The 19,153-nt window shown below is 34.3% G+C and overlaps 1 protein-coding gene and 1 long non-coding RNA gene across 2 annotated transcripts in view; one reads left to right on the top strand and one right to left on the bottom strand.

Annotated features, from left to right (window-relative positions):
* The window catches only part of LOC134807481 (uncharacterized), a 29,891-nt gene extending 20,171 nt beyond the window's left edge, over positions 1–9,720 (bottom strand). Inside the window, exon 1 of the long non-coding RNA XR_010148047.1 lies at positions 9,652–9,720. This is a non-coding gene — a long non-coding RNA (uncharacterized LOC134807481). The remainder of the gene's footprint in view (positions 1–9,651) is intronic.
* MUC19 (mucin 19, oligomeric) overlaps positions 1–19,153 on the top strand; it is a 188,144-nt gene that overhangs the window by 44,071 nt on the left and 124,920 nt on the right. The window contains exons 27-44 of the mRNA XM_063785772.1: positions 1,949–2,043; positions 2,469–2,595; positions 3,983–4,229; positions 6,414–6,466; positions 6,564–6,664; positions 6,901–7,052; positions 7,700–7,838; positions 8,905–9,009; positions 9,095–9,289; positions 9,906–10,145; positions 10,218–10,374; positions 11,348–11,473; positions 12,317–12,458; positions 13,153–13,184; positions 13,994–14,023; positions 15,495–15,536; positions 16,069–16,101; positions 16,478–16,522. Of these exons, the coding sequence (XP_063641842.1) occupies positions 1,949–2,043; positions 2,469–2,595; positions 3,983–4,229; positions 6,414–6,466; positions 6,564–6,664; positions 6,901–7,052; positions 7,700–7,838; positions 8,905–9,009; positions 9,095–9,289; positions 9,906–10,145; positions 10,218–10,374; positions 11,348–11,473; positions 12,317–12,458; positions 13,153–13,184; positions 13,994–14,023; positions 15,495–15,536; positions 16,069–16,101; positions 16,478–16,522 (2,061 nt within the window). The remainder of the gene's footprint in view (positions 1–1,948; positions 2,044–2,468; positions 2,596–3,982; positions 4,230–6,413; positions 6,467–6,563; positions 6,665–6,900; positions 7,053–7,699; positions 7,839–8,904; positions 9,010–9,094; positions 9,290–9,905; positions 10,146–10,217; positions 10,375–11,347; positions 11,474–12,316; positions 12,459–13,152; positions 13,185–13,993; positions 14,024–15,494; positions 15,537–16,068; positions 16,102–16,477; positions 16,523–19,153) is intronic.

Below are 19,153 nucleotides of genomic sequence, written 5' to 3'. Positions count from 1 at the left end.
TCTTTTCCTCCTTACACAATTTTCACCATCATTATAGAATAACAAGATTAGAAGAGATTTGGGGCACATTTAGTTCTTCAATTATTCCCTCCTTTAACTTAGTTATAAAAATGGTCATTGGTTGAAATAGCAAGACTTGCCCAAACTGGTGAAGCCACTTGATGAAAGAGCTATAGCTAGGTCCAGGTGTCCTAACCACTGCTGTCCAAGCCCCAATACAGAAATTAATTAAACTTTACACTGGTATGATTCAGCTTACATTTATGCTTACCAAAAGGCTTTTAAAATATTACTGCAATTTATTTCTACCAAAACTCATGAACAGTATAGGTGGGACTATTATCCCCACTAATGTAGATATTGATAATGGAGCACAGAGAGGGTTAATAAAGATCCTTAGTGAATAAGGATGACAGATCAGAAATCCAAGTATTTTGAATCCAAGTCATGCTTTGGTTGCTCCCCTGGTATTGCTGATACTAACAAATGCTTTATTTTGTGTTGCTTCTTTCATTAAAAAAAGAGTGCAATGGAAGCTAAGTTAAAATATATTATATTGACATGTTAATTAGTTGTTTCTAAATTAACAGATATTAGAAATAGTCTTATCAGATTATAATAGTATTTTAACATTACTAAGGCAATTCCTTTTGAAAGCGTTGTCTACTAATTTTGATTTAAGAGAGTTGTTAGAAGCATTAATGTAAACATCGTAATATATATTTCAGGGTTTTGATTATCATATTATTTTGGTTTTGGTGTGTTGCAGTGAAAACAATTATAATGAGAATGTATATCTTGTAAGAAACCAAGTCAATTTATGTTAAGCAGACTATATGCCACCACTTTGGAGAGATATATAAATTAATTAAATTTAATTTTCAGTGCTTTACATTTAACTTAACATAAAACACAGGAAATTAAACTGTATTTTACTAACCTGTTAGTAATATTTAGATAAAAAGTGGTGACACTGGGTTGCAAATTTGTTAAAAATTTTGAAATAGTTGGTCTCAGTTTGTTTTTAATAGAGACAGCTTCCTTTATTACCAAAAATCATTAAGCCAAGCACTTGTTACTCAGATGCTATTGTTATGATTTTTTTTGTTAACTTAATACTATGCTAGTTATTTATAAGCCAACGAAATACCAATTAAAAAACACAACAAACTTAGTGTATTGGAATTATTGATACTGGTTGTGCTAATATATGACCTTCAGGAAAACTGATATAATCTGAGGTGACAGGGATCGTGTAGTGGGGGCGGAGGGGGGGTGTTGTTGTTGATTTATTTGCCAACTCATCACGATTTAGCTATAAATATATATTTTAAAGTTAAAAGACATCTAAAGATATAATATGGCCCCCTAATTCCATTTTTATATGGAAACTGCATTTCAGAGAAAGGTAAATTGATTTAATCCAAAAATCCAAAGCTAACAAAGACTTTGCCTCTTAGTGTAAGATTTTTTTTAATTACAGCATGCCATTTTTGCACATAGTGACAAGTTAGATGCATTACAGCAAAACACTTTAAAAATTGTTTTAATAGTGAGAACTATTAAAATTTTACATCTTTTCTTTCAATTAAAGAATTATGGCCGAGTGCGGTGGCTCATGCCTGTCATCCCAGCACTTTGGCAGGCCAAGGTGGGCGAATCACAAGGTCAGGAGATCGAGACCTTCGTGGTTAACATGGTGAAACTCCATCTCTACTAAAAATACAAAAAATTAGCTGGGCGTAGTGGCACGCACCTGTAATCCCAGCTACTCAGGAGACTGAGGCAGGAGAATCACTTGAACCCAGTAGGCAGAGGTCGCAGTGAGCCAAGATGCCACTGCACCCCAGCCTGGGTGAGTGAGACTCCATCTCAAAAAAAAAAAAAATGAAAGTATAGTATTATATCATTACTGAAACTAATTTTGAGTGCACTGATTTTCTTCCAGAAAAATTTGCTGAAAGGCACTGTGGAATTCTTCTTGATTCAAGTGGGCCTTTTGCTTCCTGCCACCCAATTGTGAACCCTAAACCCTATCATGAGGTATGTGAGGCTCTAACATTAACACCTCTTTTTGAGAAATACTTTGCTGATATTGACAAAAGCATGTAGATATTAAATATTTTCAAATAACAACCATTGTCAGTAGATTAAAGTATATCCTTAGATATGCATTAGATTCTATTAATTTATTGTTGTGTTAGATATACCAACTTCAAAAGTGGTTCTGGAAAATAACCCCAAATAAGAAAAGTCTTGAATAAGTTTCTCTTTCTGCCTTTTCTAAATGTTTTGACAAGCAGGCTAGTAATTCATTTACTATTTTGAATATTTAAAAATGTTTTTGAAAGTTTCAAAGAAACTTTTTTGGGGTAGAAGAGTGGTTAGGAACTAAATTATTATACTCAGTTTACCTGTTCTTCTGAGTAACTTCATAATGCAATATAAATTTGTTTCTTATTTTCAAGGAATGCAAAAAATATACTTGCACTTGTGAAAACAGTCAGGACTGCCTATGTACAATTTTAGGCAACTATGTGAAAGCGTGTGCTGAGAAGGAAACATACATAGTGGGATGGAGAACTGGCCTATGTGGTAAGCAGCAGAGAAGATTTCAATAACTACTTCCTTCTCAGTTTCGCTATAGTCGTGTGTGTGTGTGTGTGTGTGTGTGTGTTGTGTGCGTGTGTGGTTTAGGCACATGTGTTTACAAATTTTTACCTGGTTCTTTCAAAGATGATTTTTTCTGTTTTATTTTTAATATCCTTGTGCAATCCTTATATATTTTACTTCTTGATTTATTGATCTTGATTTAATATATTCACATATAAAGAAAAAGCAGAATATATGTGTATTTATATATAAATATATGTTTCTGTTCAATTATCGTGTGCTGAAATTTAAATAATGTTGTGACCGCTAATGCATTCGTAAATGACATTTTAATATGAATAATTTATGTTGAGAAAAAAACAAAATGAACCAATAAATTAGGGGCTCAACTATCATATTTTTAAAACCTTGCTTTGTTTTAAAATATTTATTGCACTGTTTGAATATGACTTCACAAAAACGCTTGATTCACCAAGAGAAAAACAAAAACAAACAACAAACTTTGTAGAAACACACCTCCTGTAGATCATATTTAACACCTCATTGCTTGTATCCAGTTAATCAGTAAGGTCTGTCCGTTTCACCTCCAAAATCTCTCTTAAATTTATTCACATCTCTCCATCTATATTGCCACCAACCAGGTTCAAGAAACCACCATTGTTTTTCTCCTGGGTGATTTCAGTAGCCTCTTTCAATATTCACTCCTGGCTTCCTCTAATCCATTTTCTACAGAGAAACCAGGGTAATCTTTAAAACAAAGCCAAATCGAACTAAGCTCACTATGTGACACTCCAGTCTAAAACAAGTTAATGGTGTCTCATTGCTCTAAGGCTAAATACCAAACTCCTTAAGGGGGCCCTGTAAATTTTAACCACTGATTCATTCTATCTCTGGCCATACAGCTTCTATTCTTCTATGTGCTCTTTAAAAGACGAATTCTCCCTCCGACTTAGGCTATTCTCCAGACAGAATCACCTCTCCCTAGACTGTCTTATTGCTCTTCATCTAACCCACCCTCTTCAGTAAGTGTAGATCCTCATCTGTACATACTTAGTGCTTCCCCTCTTGTTTCTTCATAGCATGTACCACGACTGTCCTTCCACCAGGAATATAAGCCATGTGAAAGCAATGTATTGCCTCTCCTGTTTATGGGCTTAATCCCCAGCAAAGTGTTTAAACATATAATAGGAATTCAGTATTGACTGAGAATAAAAAATAATTTAAAAAACTCAATGAACAAGGACTTAAAAAATTCATAATCTCTATTATGAAAACTCATGATAATATCTATAAACATCAAGCTGAAGTAAAATTGTTTGTTTCCCTGGATATGTACATATTCTTTTTTCTTTTGTCTCTGTACCAACAGAACATTCTTGCCCAAGTGGCCTAGTGTTCAAGTACAATGTAAAAGCCTGTAATAGTTCTTGCCGATCCTTGTCAGAAAGAGATAGGAGCTGTGATGTAGAAGATGTTCCAGTTGATGGATGCACCTGCCCTGATGAAATGTACCAGAATAATGAAGGAAACTGTGTACTGAAATCTCAGTGTGACTGTTACATAAATGACGAGGTCATGCAACCAGGCAAACTCATCCATATTGATGACAATAAATGGTATGGTAATTATATGTATACTTGCTATGACACTGAAATCAAGAGACTGTGTTCTTTTCAGATAAATGATCTTTTGTCAGTATGAAGTCTTTTTAGACCTGCCATACTTATGATTCTTATTTATTAACAAAAATCTCTTTTATTCTGGAAGGCTCATTGCATCCTAATGGATATAGATGACTTATCCCACTCTGGTTTTGTTTTAAACACCAGTAGAAAAATATTCTGGTAGCTTCTATATACCAGATGTGAAATGATTTCATATTCAGAAGATGCTCTCTAGCTGTCTCTCAGTAGTCATCATTCAACAAACACTCATTAAGTGTCTGCAGTGTGCCAGGCCTTGTGCTGAGTGCTGGAGTTGCAAAGCTGAACGAACATTGTCCTGTACTCCGAGTAAGCAGGGCACAAACCAATAGAAGGAGGTTTATATACTAGAACATGGTAGCAGAAGTGGCCAGGCACTACCTGAGGAGATTAAGGAAAACTTCTCAGAGAAGACAGGCATATGAATTGTACTAGGGAATGAATCTTTTTCCAGACAAAATTGAAATGTAGAGGATGATTTCCTGTAGAGTAAAGAGAATGCACAGATGTAGGAAATGTTTGAAAAAATTTTACACATGCGGGTTGTTTTGTATAGGATTGGGCTAGAAACATTGACAGTGGTCAGATCATAACCAAGAATTTGGACCTAGTTTCTGAAGAATTGAAGAATTTTGACTATTTTGTAATGGCTGAGGAGGCTATGATTTCTACAGTTTGGAGCAAATTCATTTTTTTCTTTTTTTTCTTTTTATTTTTTTTTGAGATGGGGTCTCACTTCAATTGCCCAGGCTGGAGTTCAGTGGCACAGTTTTGGCTCACTGCAGCTCCAACCTCCCTGGGCTCAAGTGATTCTCCCACCGCAGTCTCCTGAGTAGCTGGGACTACAGGTGCATGCCACCATGCCCAGCTAATATTTTGTATTTTTAGTAGATACGGTATTTCACCATGTTGCCCAGGCTGGTCTTGAACTCCTGGACTTAAGCAATCCACCTGCCTTGGCTTCCCAAAGTGCTGAGATTACAGGCATGAGCCACTGTGCTCAGCCTGGAGCAAAGTAATTTAAGCATGTTTCTAATTCCATAGAGAGGTGTAGGAATTCTTGCCAAAATGAAGTAGCCACTCAAAAATATTTTGAATATGCTTCCTTTCTTTTCTTTGGTTTCATGAGGCTATCATTAACAGTAAGTAATTTTTCTTGGTCATTCAAAAGGAAAGCCTAGGTAACCCCTTTATATCAAAGCCCATGAGCCTTTTGCTGGGGTTTGATAATGATAATTTCTTTTTCTCTGTAGTTTTTGGGGAATCAATAGATTAACTTTTTAATGGTGCTTAATAAAGAATTACTATTTTATCTGTATTGGATATTAGCAAATATGCAGTCTGCTCTTTTTTTCATGGGAATCAATAAATTAACTTTTCAGTGAATCAGGCTAGGACCTCCAAATTACAGTTCCCTTCACCACTACCCTATTTGAGACTCTCCTCAGCTGGCACCACTGTGATAGCTAACTTGGTTGCTCATTATTGCTCTGTCTCTCTGTCTCATGTTTCCTGCACTGCTGCAAGAATGTGTAGCCTAAAACCACATGCATACCTATGTAACAAACCTGCACGTTCTGCACAAGTATCCCAGAACTTAAAGTATAATAATAATAATAATAATAATAATAATAAAGAATATGTAGCCTAAAGCACTATTCTGATAGGGCCACCTCCCTGCTCGGAAACTTTAGTGACTGACAGTTACCTGGAGAACAAATACAAATTTGCAAGTCATTTAAGGCCATCTAAAGTCTGGCCTCAACCTACATATACCACTTCCGCCCATTTTGCATCCTGCCTTCCATCCAAACATGACTCATTTGAGTCACTGGAACATATCTTATTCTCTCCTACACCACAGTTTGGCACCTTATCAGAAGTATTAAATTTCACTTATCATCAAGATCCAGCCATCCTTTCCACGAGGTTTTCTCTGATGTCCATAAAACCCTGTTTGTATATTCCTGTAATATTTACAAGGTGATATCTTATCCTTTGGTACATTTTATGCATCTTCTGGGGATGGTGTCTCACTCATTTAACTAATTGTCTTTGAAACTTATGTCTAAATTTATAAAATTGTTTTATTTCCAGCGTCTGTCGGGATGGAATTCTTCTTTGCCAGATTCCCATTGATTTAACCCTACGTAAGTGTTAAAATCACAGTGCAAGTTTAGAATATCCACTTTGGCTAAAGAAAACAGATCAATAGGCTCTTGATTAATGACAATTCTTATTCTGCAGAAAATTGTTCTGGAGGGGCTGAGTATGTAGACTGCAGTGATCCCAAGGCACAGAGAAGAACCGACAGAACATGCAGTACTCGGAACATACCTGTTTTTGATGTAAGTAACATAGTATTAGAGTTTAGCCATTGAAAAGTTTTGTTTCGAGTCCTAGGAAAGCTACAATTTTAATGAAAAATAATTAGAAGGTCATGCTCTTTTTGTGTGTTATTTTCAGTTGTCAAAGATTGACTCCAAATACATACTTGGTATATTTAAGCATTTAAATTAATGCTGATAATATGACATGATTAGAATGGTGCCTCATGGTGTATATTTTATATTTATTCTTGTAGGAGAACTTGCCTTGCAAACGTGGGTGCTTTTGTCCAGAAGGAATGGTTCGAAATTCTAAAGGGATATGTGTCTTTCCTAATGACTGTCCATGCTCTTTTGGTGGACGAGAATATGATGAAGGAAGTGTCACTTCTGTTGGCTGCAATGAATGGTGCTTAATAACGGATTCTTATTTTATTTCTTTTGGATATTAGAAAATATGCAGTCTGTTCTTATTTTCATAGGAAAGAAGAAGTCACACTTTGGGATATTTGAAAAAAATGACCAAATATAGTTAGAAAAAATGCTAGTTTTATTATTTATTTATTTATTTATTTATCTATTTATTTTGAGACAGAGTCTTGCACTGTCACCCAGGCAGGAGTGCAGTGGTGCCTTCTTGGCTCACTGCAAGCTATGCCTCCCGGGTTCACGCCATTCTCCTGCCTCAGCCTTCCCAGTAGCTGGGACTACAGGCACTCGCCACCATGCCCGGCTAATTTTTTGTATTTTTGGTAGAGATGGGGTTTCACCGTGTTAGCTAGGATGGTCTCGATCTCCTGACCTTGTGATCCTCCTGCCTCGGCCTCCCAAAGTGCTGGGATTACAGGCGTGAGCCACCGTGCCCGGCCAAAATGCTATGCTTAAAACAGAACTTTATGTAGCATTGTATATATTGAACATCCTACTTTATAATGAAGACAACTCCAAAATTTAAATCAATATGAAACATTATTTTGTGCTTCTTTACAAAAGCAATATTAGTATATGAATCCTGACATAATATAATCACTACACTCTCTCATTTTTTCCTTTTAGTACCTGCATTAAAGGGTCTTGGAGTTGTACCCAAAATGAATGTCAAACCATCTGCCACATCTATGGGGAAGGTCATGTTAGAACTTTTGATGGGAAGAGTTACAGTTTTGATGGTCTCTGCCAGTATTCATTTCTTGAGGTAATTATGAGTATGTCTTATTAAAATGTTTCTGTACTTCTTAATTATTCATTTGTAGATTAGTTCCAAATAATTTTATTTTCAAAATGGGAAATATTTTTAAAAGGTCCCTTGTATGTTTCCAGAAGGCAGTAAAATGTTATATTGTGTACTGCTGGCTCTGGAGGCTAGGACTAGATTTCGATACTGGCTCCATCTTTTATCAGATGCATGTCTTTGGGGACATTCCTTAACCTCTCAGTGTCTCAGCTTCTGTATTTACAAAATGGGCATGAAAGTAGCCCCTACTTGAAACCACACTAGAGCACACACTGGAGGACATACTAGTGCTCAATAAATAAATGCTAGATATGATTGTTCTAACAACAGCGCTGGCAGCAAAAATTATGACTACCATTTATGAGTGCTTCTTTGCCAAGCAAATTTATATATTTCATTGCATTTAATAATTATAATATGATGAGACTGATATTATTATTCCTATGATGCAGATGAAGAAATTGAAGTTTAGAGAGCTTAAGCAACTTAAGCTACCAAATAGAAAATGTCATAGTAAACCTAGACCTGTCTGATTACAGAGTTCATGCTTACATACATTCCAGAGTTCATCTTGTTAAGCTGTAAGCTTCCTAACTAACATTTAAGGGGTAAAATTTAGATTGTATTGTATTTATTCATTAGTTTTATTTCAATATCAAGTTTCATAAAAGTCTTTGAGGAAATAAGGCCAAATTTATCTAGCTATTTATAGAGTCTAGAAATAAATCTGTGATTACAAACATATATACTTTAAAGACTTACATATTTATAGAATAATTCTGAACTTGTGCAGAAGTAATGGGAAAATAACTGAGTCAAAACAAGTTAGCTAGAGTGGACTTAGTCAAGGCTAACTATCTGTAAATGTGTTAAACTATTGTTTTTTTGGAAATTCCGTAACACAGCATATGGCGATTTATTGAGTTTGAGGAAAATATTTTCTCTAAGAATATTTGTCTGACACAAATACTGTAGTCGAGTTCTGTGTCTCTAATATTCACAAACTATTATAATTTTTATTTTAAAGGATTATTGTGGTCATGAAAATGGCACATTTCGTATTTTAACGGAGAGTGTTCCATGCTGTGAAGATGGGCTAACGTGCTCAAGAAAAATTATAGTTGCTTTTCAGGTACAGTACTATTTTCTTTATTTTTTCCTCTCACATTGTGAGAAGCCAAATAAAACTGTTATTGTAAATCTGTCTGAATTTACAGGATCAGAATATTGTCTTGCAAGATGGTAAAGTAACAGCAGTCAAATCTACAGAAAGTAAGAAATGTGAACTCAATGCAAATGCATACTCCATACATACTGTTGGCCTGTACTTAATTCTGAAATTTCAAAATGGAATAATCGTGATTTGGGACAAAAATACAAGACTGTCTGTTATTCTGGATCCAAACTGGAATGTATGTATATCGCTAACAAGTGAATAATGGGGAAGCAAAATCATTTCTGTTAGTAAAATTAAAGACGGGTATTCATAGGCAGAGTGTAGGAGAATGGCAGGGTCTCTGTTAGAATAACAAGCCCTCCACCTTTCTTCAACCTTATTGTGAAATAGGAAATGCAATCAAAGATAATAAAATCTGGTTAAAAAGTAAATGCAATAACCTGAGGCATTGTAGCTTAACCATATTTGGTTACTTGAGATTATCACATGATGTGATTTTCAGGTAGTTGATATATTTTGAATTAAATGTCTTCCTTGGAGTAAATATTTTAAGAAACCAAAGTAGTCTCATGTGTAATTTGAAACTAGCAGACATACCTGTTTTGGTTCTTTAGACATTTTTTCTGCGTGATACTAGATCATTTTGTGACATGGGGTATCTTAAATGCGAGAATAATCTTATCCACAAATTCTGGAATCTTATCCATGGAAACTGGAATTTTATATAGATTCATGCTCCAATATACATAATCATGATATCTATCTATTCATCTATCATCTATCTGTTTGTCTACCTATCTCAATGTCCCTAGTACAACTAATTTTTAAATTTCCCTTTCTGATCAATACAGGGCAAAGTGTGTGGTCTTTGTGGAAATAACAATGGTGATCTCAAGGATGATTTCACAACAAGATACTCTTCAGTAGCTTCTGGAGCACTGGAATTTGGGAATAGTTGGAAAACAAGCCAAGAATGTTCAGATACAGTGGCTCAGACTTTCCCATGTGATTCAAACCCATACTGTAAAGCCTGGGCTGTGCGGAAATGTGAAATCCTCAGAGACAGCACCTTCAGAGACTGCCACAACAAGGTAGCATTGTTCTGACAGCAGTGACTTACACAGGGTTTCCACCCAGAGACTCATGTGCTGTGCTCTGCCTAGGTTGACCCCAGTGCTTACTATGATGCATGCATTGAAGAAGCCTGTGCATGTGACATGGAGGGGAAGTACCTGGGATTCTGCACTGCCGTGGCTATGTACGCAGAGGCGTGTAGTGCAGTTGGAGTCTGTGTCTCATGGAGAAAACCAAATCTGTGTCGTAAGTGAAGTCCACATGTTGTTGTTCTTTCAAAACGTAATTAGATAGAAGTGTTTTGTTAGACCCTCAGTCTTCCTCTCATATTTTCTATAAAACACATGTTTGTATACCTAGAAACATGTTAATATTTTTGTTTATGATGTGCAAAAATACCTAACTTAAAAAATAAAGCACCTGGCCCAGCGCTTCAAGTTTAATTTTAGTTTAAAAATTTGTATTTTCACAGGGGGAATAATGAATACTGATGGAGACTATTTCTCATTCATACTTAGATGATGAACTGTTTACCTATCTTGGTATATTTACATATCTTTCAATATTTACCGAATATATTACTTTTGCTTAAAGTGCTCACACATGTTTCCTTGAAAACTTTCATAGAGCCCTATAGAAGATGAACTGAAAATTGAGTATAGACTGAATCTCGATACATATGGAATGTAATAACTTTAATAGAAATGAGTCAGCTCTCTTCCTTCTAAGTATTATGAGAGAAAATATAAGAAGGTTAAAATAGAACCCTCATTTTATTCAGTTTTTTATGCACAGGATTAGATTATATTGACATCTTTAGTTACTTCATTTAAGAACTGTTATTTACATATTAAAGAGCTTAATTGTCTAGGATTTAGTTTTCCAATTTAAAGCTGAAATTGAAACCGTGAATCTAGACTATGACCTAAAATATCTCCAAATGATAAAATTAATATTTACTTTTTTAATCTCAAACTAACCTGACTGTGAGATGGCAAAACAAAGTGCTATTTTGAGTTTATATGCCTTCCCCTCTTGTGATCTATTTTGACTTTTATGACAGTTTAGATAAAGCCAAAGGAACTTGATAAGACCTGATATACTTTAGATATGTTTATTATTAATATCATCCCAAATCCCTTGTTAAAATGCTTTGGAAAATGAAAGGTGAAAATTGTCATATAATGAATGAAAGTAATTTAATATAATTCAATTACAGCTGTCTACTGTGATTACTACAATGCGCCTGGGGAATGCAGATGGCATTATGAACCTTGTGGCACAGTGACTGCAAAAACATGCAAAGATCAGCTCGTTGGCCAGAAATTTTCTTCACTTTTAGAAGGTAAGACATACTTTAAGAATATCCATAAAGTAGTGCAAATGATATTCATCTTAACTGGAAAGGATTGTTTCTCCCAATTTCGTGTCTAACATTTCGTAATTTAATGAATAGTTATCTTTATTATGACATTAATGTTTCTACATTAGAAACATTTTCTCTAAACATAAGCTTAGTGGGGGATGGGAGACAGCACTCTGATCCTATTGTCACTCTTTATATCTTTGATTAGACAATGTTGTTTAGTGTGAATGCAGTTTCAGAATGCAACATATAGTACAGTCTTGCTTGAGTAGTATAATTACCGTAATAATTAACTGTATCTCACACTTAAGCAGCATTTTATTCTTAGCATTATATATTTTAGAGAGAAACAAAGAACGGGCAAGAAAACAGGATAACATGAAACTTTTCCAAAAGTCACATCTGTGTTAAATCCTTTGGCGTACTTTTAGCCTATTTTGCTATGACTTCTGTATCTTTACCTACTGTTGCAAAGACAGATATTTGAAACTGGCATTCACATTTCAAGATGTGTATTTACCAGAGCCTGTTTTATGTTACAGCATCACACCCATTATGAAAGTAGCAAATCATTTAAAATTACTTTAAGAATCATTTTAGAAAAAAATAAATCAACCAAAATCTGTAAGTTCTTAGTTTGACATTTCACTGCAAGAAAATCTGAACCTTCTTTTATTTATATATTTTCATTATGAGTGTGATGTTGTTTTGCTATTATCTACTTCACTTCATGGCATCATTTAAGTAATTTTACAAATATATAATATACAGTATAATGTGTTTCAGTAGATAGAGATGAACTGTGGGTATTTTTACACACAGGTTGTTATGCTAAGTGCCCAGATAGTGCTCCTTACCTGGATGAGAACACCATGAAATGTGTCGGTTTATCTGAGTGCAGCTGTTTCTATAATGATGTCATACCAGCAGGGGGAGTGATTGAAGATAATTGTGGAAGAACATGGTATATTCTCTACTAACTTTTCAATGAGCAATTTTGACTTTTGCCTTTTCATTTAGGAGAAAAACCAAATATATGTATGAATATATTATGTTAATAATATATATGTTATGTATACATGTATATATCTATAATTTTTGATCCTGCCATTTCTAAATGAGAAGGCCAGCTTTAGCTTCACTTTATATCAGTTATGTTAGTTATTTTTATTTTCAGACAATTCACATGTCAACAAATGGTTTGTGTAATCTTATACTTAATAATGCAGAACACAGGACAGAAAATGTCATTGTGTAGTTTTAGGGGAAAAGAGTTTTAATTCTATAAATGTAAGATTATGTTCACAGGCTTTCAAACAGTTACATGGAAGCAAATTGACAGGGTCATAGTAGGTCACCACGGCCATCAAATAACATCGTGTTTGAAATTGACTATGTAAGAACTACCTTTAAGGGTCACCTGTACACCATTTCTTCAGGTGCCCAGAGCTCCTCAGTGAAACGATTGGGTATAGCAGCACATGGAAAAACAAGCAATTTGAATCAATAGTATTCTTTTGGGGAAACAAATATTTACTTCTATTTGGTTTTGTTTGTTTTCAATCAGACAAGTCATTGTTTTAAATTTGTGAGCTGTATGCAAATAAGAGTCAAATTTTCCAATTCTTTCTTTTTTTCTTTCTAAATTTAACTTTCAGCTACTGTATTGCAGGGCAGTTGGTGTGCAGTGGTAAGTCATTAAATTTTACACTAATTGATTTATGAAAAATCAGAGGAGGGGCTGGGAATCTTTTTTAGACCAATCACCAGAAGGGCAGGGACTTAATGCATTAGGCTGTCCCTCCGAGGACTGGTACAATTCCATCCCAGAGCGATTATCCATGGTGAGTCGCTGTTGGAAACCAGTGCTGCCAAGATATGCTGAACAACTGTCAGATGGGGCCATGGCTGATACTCAGGGGGTGCACCTACTGCATACATGCCCCTGCCTAACTGTAGATTCTGGGAATTGAGGGAGTGAGGAGTCAGTGAAAACAGTTTAATGAAGGGAAGGAATAGAAGATGAGAATCAATATAGAATGAATTAAATAACTGAAGGATTGTTCGTGAGCAACACATATCTCTCACTGCAACCTCCACCTCCCTGGTTCAAGTGATTCTTCTGCCTCAGCCTCCCGGGTAGCTGGGATTACAGGCACCTGCCACCACACCCAGCTAATTTTTATATTTTTAGTAGAAATGGGGTTTCACCCTGTTGGCCAGGCTGGTCTCGAACTCCTAACCTCGGGTGATCCACCTGCCTTGGCCTCCCAAAGTGTTGGGATTATGGATGGGCATGAGCCATTGCACCTGGCCACAACACACATCTTAATAATAAATCTCAAAAACCTTCAAAAGAATACGTGAGCTACTCCTTTTTATATTAGGAATTGCAAGAAGTAAAATAAAAAGAGACATGACTTATAGACAAATTGAGTTGTAGAATTTTTTCAAGATATAAAAATTCCTGTCAATAACAGTAATGTATGATTATTTCAGAAACTGCTCCTACCAATTCAACATTTGCAGGTAAAATCATCATTATATTTTAAATGTTGTATTTCTGATTTATTTGTGTAGCTAATCCTTTATGGTTTCACTTCAATCTATGCCAGTAAAAGGTATGATGGTAAATCTGCTGATATAAAAATTTTAAATTAAACTGAACAGTTACTAGAAATATGTCAGAATATCATTTCATTATATTTCTATTAATTAAGTTAGGAATATGATTAAACATACAATAGGTATTATTAGTTAATATTTATGTTATTAATTCATTAATATTTTAACTGCATATTAGTTAAATATCATCATCCAAAGCTTGATATTTTTAGATAATAATTGAATAAGTGGATGAAGTAGAAGTAAATGTTGCCTTCTGTGAAGTAAATATTTTAAAACCATCATCATGCTGGAGGATGATTTGAAAACAGAAATAAAAAATTATTTCCTTCCATCCTTCCTTCCTTCCATCCATCCTTCGTTCCTTCCTTCCTTCTTTCCTTCCTTCCTTCCTTCCTTCCTTCCTTCCTTCCTTCCTTCCTTCCTTCCTTCCTTCTTTCCTCCCTCCCTCCTTCCTTCCTTGCCTGCTTTCTTGCTTCCTGTCTTGCTTTCTTTCTTGTTTTGAGGCAAGGTCTCACTTTGTTGCCCAGGCTGGAGTGCAATGGTGCGATCACAGTGCACTGCAGCCTCTATTGCCTAGGCTCATGTGCTCCTCCCATCTCAACCTCCCGAGTAGCTTGAACCATAGGCATGTGCTGCCATACCTGGCTAATTTTTTATTTTTGTAGAGACATGGTCTTGTTCTGCTGCCCAGGCTAGAGTGCAGTGGCATGATCATAGCTCACTGCTTCCAAAGCATTGGGATTATAGGCTTGAACCATCACCCACCCAGAGCATTACAATTATGTTTACTCAGGAGGATGCTGGATGTTAGTTTTGGGACATTTAACTTCTTGGCAATATAAGTACACTTTGAGTTGCTGTAGTACACTTACATATTCCTGCCTTGTGTGATATAAATTGGGATTTTATTTCCTGTTGATTGATACTTGGAGGTGGGTAGTATAAATTAAGAGATAGTACAGAAAATAGGAAACCTTAGGCTTTGACAATTTCTTTAAAGTTATGCAGCCTGCTGTAAAATGCTAGTTAAATTTTAGTTATTTTTGGTCACTTATCTGAAGTGAAGTTATCACATGTCAGGGTTCTGAACCACATTCCTTTAAGTTATTATTGGCCCATAAAGAGACCTTATAAAGTTCCTATGGGATTTTGGTTAAGTGATAATAACAGGAAATAGTTATTTTTGGTGGACGTACATAAATATATGGTGTTATTTGTATTGATATAAATAAAAAATTATTTTGTCACTTAACATCTGTACACGTTTCAGAAATTTTAATTTTAGTTTACGACAACTGGTTTCTTGAACTATATTTCCAAGCAAAAATTATTCAATTAATTTATTTTCATAAATATTGTGTTTCCTAAACAGTTTCCACTACAACAGCTACCACCATATTAAGCACCGGAGCAGGTAAATAAGTTAAAAAGTGCTAATTATTTTTATAGCTCCTAAGTGAGCAGCAAAGATAATTTTTAGTTCAGGAATCATGGCCCTTTTTTCAAATTTTTCATTCTCCGTTTATGTATTTGCTAAAGGCCCATGCCAAGTAGGAGGTCTGTATGTAATTGTAACATTAGTAAAGAACATCTTCCCTTTTCAAAGGTTGTCTGTCCTAAGAACATTCTACATACTACTGATGTGGAGGAAGTGGCTATGTCAGAAAATTCTATGTTAAATTCCTTGAAAGTAATTTACAATTTCTTTTATTAACATCAAGAAAATTTTAACTTTAATTGGATGCTTTATCGTTAAAACAGTAGCTAGTGGAGTACAAAAGTATATTGAAATGTGTAAACATCTGATAAGTGAACTTAACTGTTACATTTAATCATTTATTTGCATTCTGGAGATCTCAAAACATGTTTAAATAGATATGGTTAACTTCATCTTTCAATACGAGTTTAATGTTCATTTCCAAATATTTGTCTTCTTCTTTGCATAGCAATTACACTGGTTACCGGTGGCCCAAGCACAGGTAAGCTGTAACCTCTAAGCCACAACTTAATCAATGGGGGATTTTTAAAAACACCCAAACCTTCCTTTGCAGTATTATATCTTTGCAATGACATTTTTAGAAGAAATAGACAAAGTTTCTTTTTTAAAAAAGAATTTTTTAGAGAAAGCTTTTGGGGAAAAAAAGCATTATACCAAATGATAAGGTTTTGACCTTTTACTCAAGGCCTATAAATTTTAAAACTAATATTTGGGCTTCTATTCACCTATATGATGATTTTTTTGTCTGATACAGTCATTTCTAGTTGATCCATTTTACATATGACCATAGATGTTCTTGGAAGTATAATTTTCCCTGCACATAAAACTTAGTTTTTCCATTGTTTTCTCAAATTCAGCAGCATCCATTCCAGCAATTACAACATCAAGCAGTGAAACAACAGGTAGGTAAATCAGAAAATCCATAAGTGAAAAATGAAGTTTTGAATAAAGGTTTGTATCTGAAACCTTGAACAACTTAAATATTGGAATCAACATCAGTTTGATTACACATTAAAAATATTTGGGTTTGAATTTTCCTTCGGACCATCCAAACAGTTTCCCTAGTTTAGTTTGCTATTTTATCTTTCCACCTAAATTTAAAAATCCATTGAGTATGCTTCAGTGTCTTTAATGAAAATGAAAATATGAGAAAAAAAAGAATTTGAAAACAATGGCTAACAGACAATTTAGCACTGTGACTCTACACGTTATTGTTGTTTTTAATATATGATAGTCACCTTCTTTTCTTTAAACTAATTAATTATGCAATTAAAAAGATGTCAGTTTTGCTCAATTGAAGATTCACATGCGTAATGTATGTCATTTCTTTCTAGAGCCTATGTGTTTGAGAAAATCATCCATAGATTTCTCCCTTCCAACTCTGCGCTATTTTTCACATACTCACTTTTCTATACTTACGGTCTTTACCCCCAACTTAGCACTATTTCTCTTTCTTTGTTATTTATTAATTTATCCAGTCTTAAATGAATACATTCCTTCAAGTCGCAGACCATGCTTCGCCATCCTTGTATTCCCAATTGTACCTAATGGCAAGGTACAGAATAGTTCGCATTCAGTATTTACGGAGTGAATAAACAACTCTTCTTTCTCCCCGTGGAAAATTTAGAACTCAGGTTTAGAATTTTAGCGCAGAATTTCTGGTGAAGGTTAAACAATTTATTAGATATTAGTTATACTGGCAAATCCGACAGTTCATACATTTCACTCATTAGAGCTAATCTTCTATACAAAGATAGAGTGTAAAACCAAGACTATTATTGAATTATAAATTGATATCATAACATAGAATTATGACTATAATTTAAAACATTTTCTAAATCTAAGTATTGTCTGAGTTATTTTTTAATCAATATATTTTTATATTAAAGGAGTAAATATATGTATAGCTTAAAGCATCAGCCATCGGTGCACAATATTATTAAAACTGCCGAAAACAGCATGCTACTTCCTGTCAAACTTTCTCTTATGTTGGATACCATTAGCAACACAAAGCATTACTGGCTCTTTCAATGTAAATCTCAGAAAGCCTGACACATTTCACAAATGTTCTTCTTCAGTCTGTAATCATAAATTCATTTCCGAAGACCAATAACAGTTTCATCCCAATGGTTTTTTGAATTATTTCTTACACACTGCAGAGTAATTTTCTAGTTACATATTACCCTCAGTCGCAAGCAGTGGACTGCATCCCTAATTCTCAGCCTGGTTCTGTTTCAAAGGTGATTAATTTGGTTCAGTTACTAAGTTCTCCTTTAGTCAAAGTCGTTCATCAGCTATTAAAACTTTTGAATCTTGTGATCATTTAAAGAAATAATTTTTTCCTTGATTTGATGAACTGCATAGATATGCGTGAATCATAAGCAGCTTAGATAACAATTTCATCTATTTCTTCAGTATCATGATGATGATATCTATATCCTATATCACAATACTTACCTAAAACTATTAAAAGTGGTTTGATTTTTCTAGCTTATATATATATATATATATTTTCATTTCAAACACCTAGTTTTGAATGTAATATTCAGTTTTGTCAACCACTTTGTACTGTAGCAAGCAAACTGTCCATGGAAAACAGAAGAACATAAGTAGATTACCCTGACAGGGTTTTTGTGAGCAACTGATTAAGTTTTAGATGTAATATTTTGTCTCATTTACTGTAAAACACTATAAAAATCTTATCAATCATCTTCATGGCAGCATTTTAAAAATTATAAATCAAATGCAGAGTTGAATTATAGGAAAGATTACCTGGGTGATTTTTTCCCTGAATTCATTTGGCATTATTTATGACTTTTGTGCTTTGCCTTACTGAATCCTAATGTTTTATTTAATTTCCCTGAAATTCTGGTAGATATTTCATGCTCTGTAAGTATAATATTAATAATTAACAAAATGCTATGTTAGTATTTTATTGAAAGATATCCTAAAATGACTTTTATTGAGGATTTACCTCATTCTAGTCATTATATTAAATATTTTTCATTCAGCATCTCATTAAATCTGAATCCTCTGATTGTTATTCTGCACAGTCCTCCTCACCTCATCATTTTATAGGTGAGGAAATGCAAAGAGCTTAAGTAACATTTTCAGGGTTATAAGGATCAGAAGGAAAAGGACTTTCTGGCATGATCTAGAGAGAAGTCAGGATTGGTTTTCTTTTCCTTGTTATCCTTGAAAGCCAGAAACCGTAGTCAACATCATTCTAAAATCAGGAGACAAAGAAGTATAAAAATGTTTATTTTTTCCCTCATATTAAAATTTTCCAATTGTGCCACAAAATGTATGTGTTTCAAATAAACTTAGTCAAGTAATCCCAAGGTACAGAAAACATTGATTATCAAATTAATAATATATTCCCAGCATTTATTAATAATGTATGTGTGGCTTATCTTGTTGCTGGAACAGATTAGGAAGTGCTAATTTTCCAGATAAACTGAAGCATACAAAACTTTAATTAAATTTTAGTTAGATGTATCAAATTTCAATTAAAAATAATGATCAGTGGTAAG

The sequence above is a fragment of the Pan troglodytes genome, chromosome 10, assembly GCF_028858775.2.
Source record: "Pan troglodytes isolate AG18354 chromosome 10, NHGRI_mPanTro3-v2.0_pri, whole genome shotgun sequence".
Classification (NCBI taxonomy): Eukaryota; Metazoa; Chordata; class Mammalia; order Primates; family Hominidae; genus Pan; species Pan troglodytes.
The sequence above is the reverse complement of the archived record's forward strand: the minus strand, read 5'-3'. Positions and strand labels throughout refer to the sequence as shown.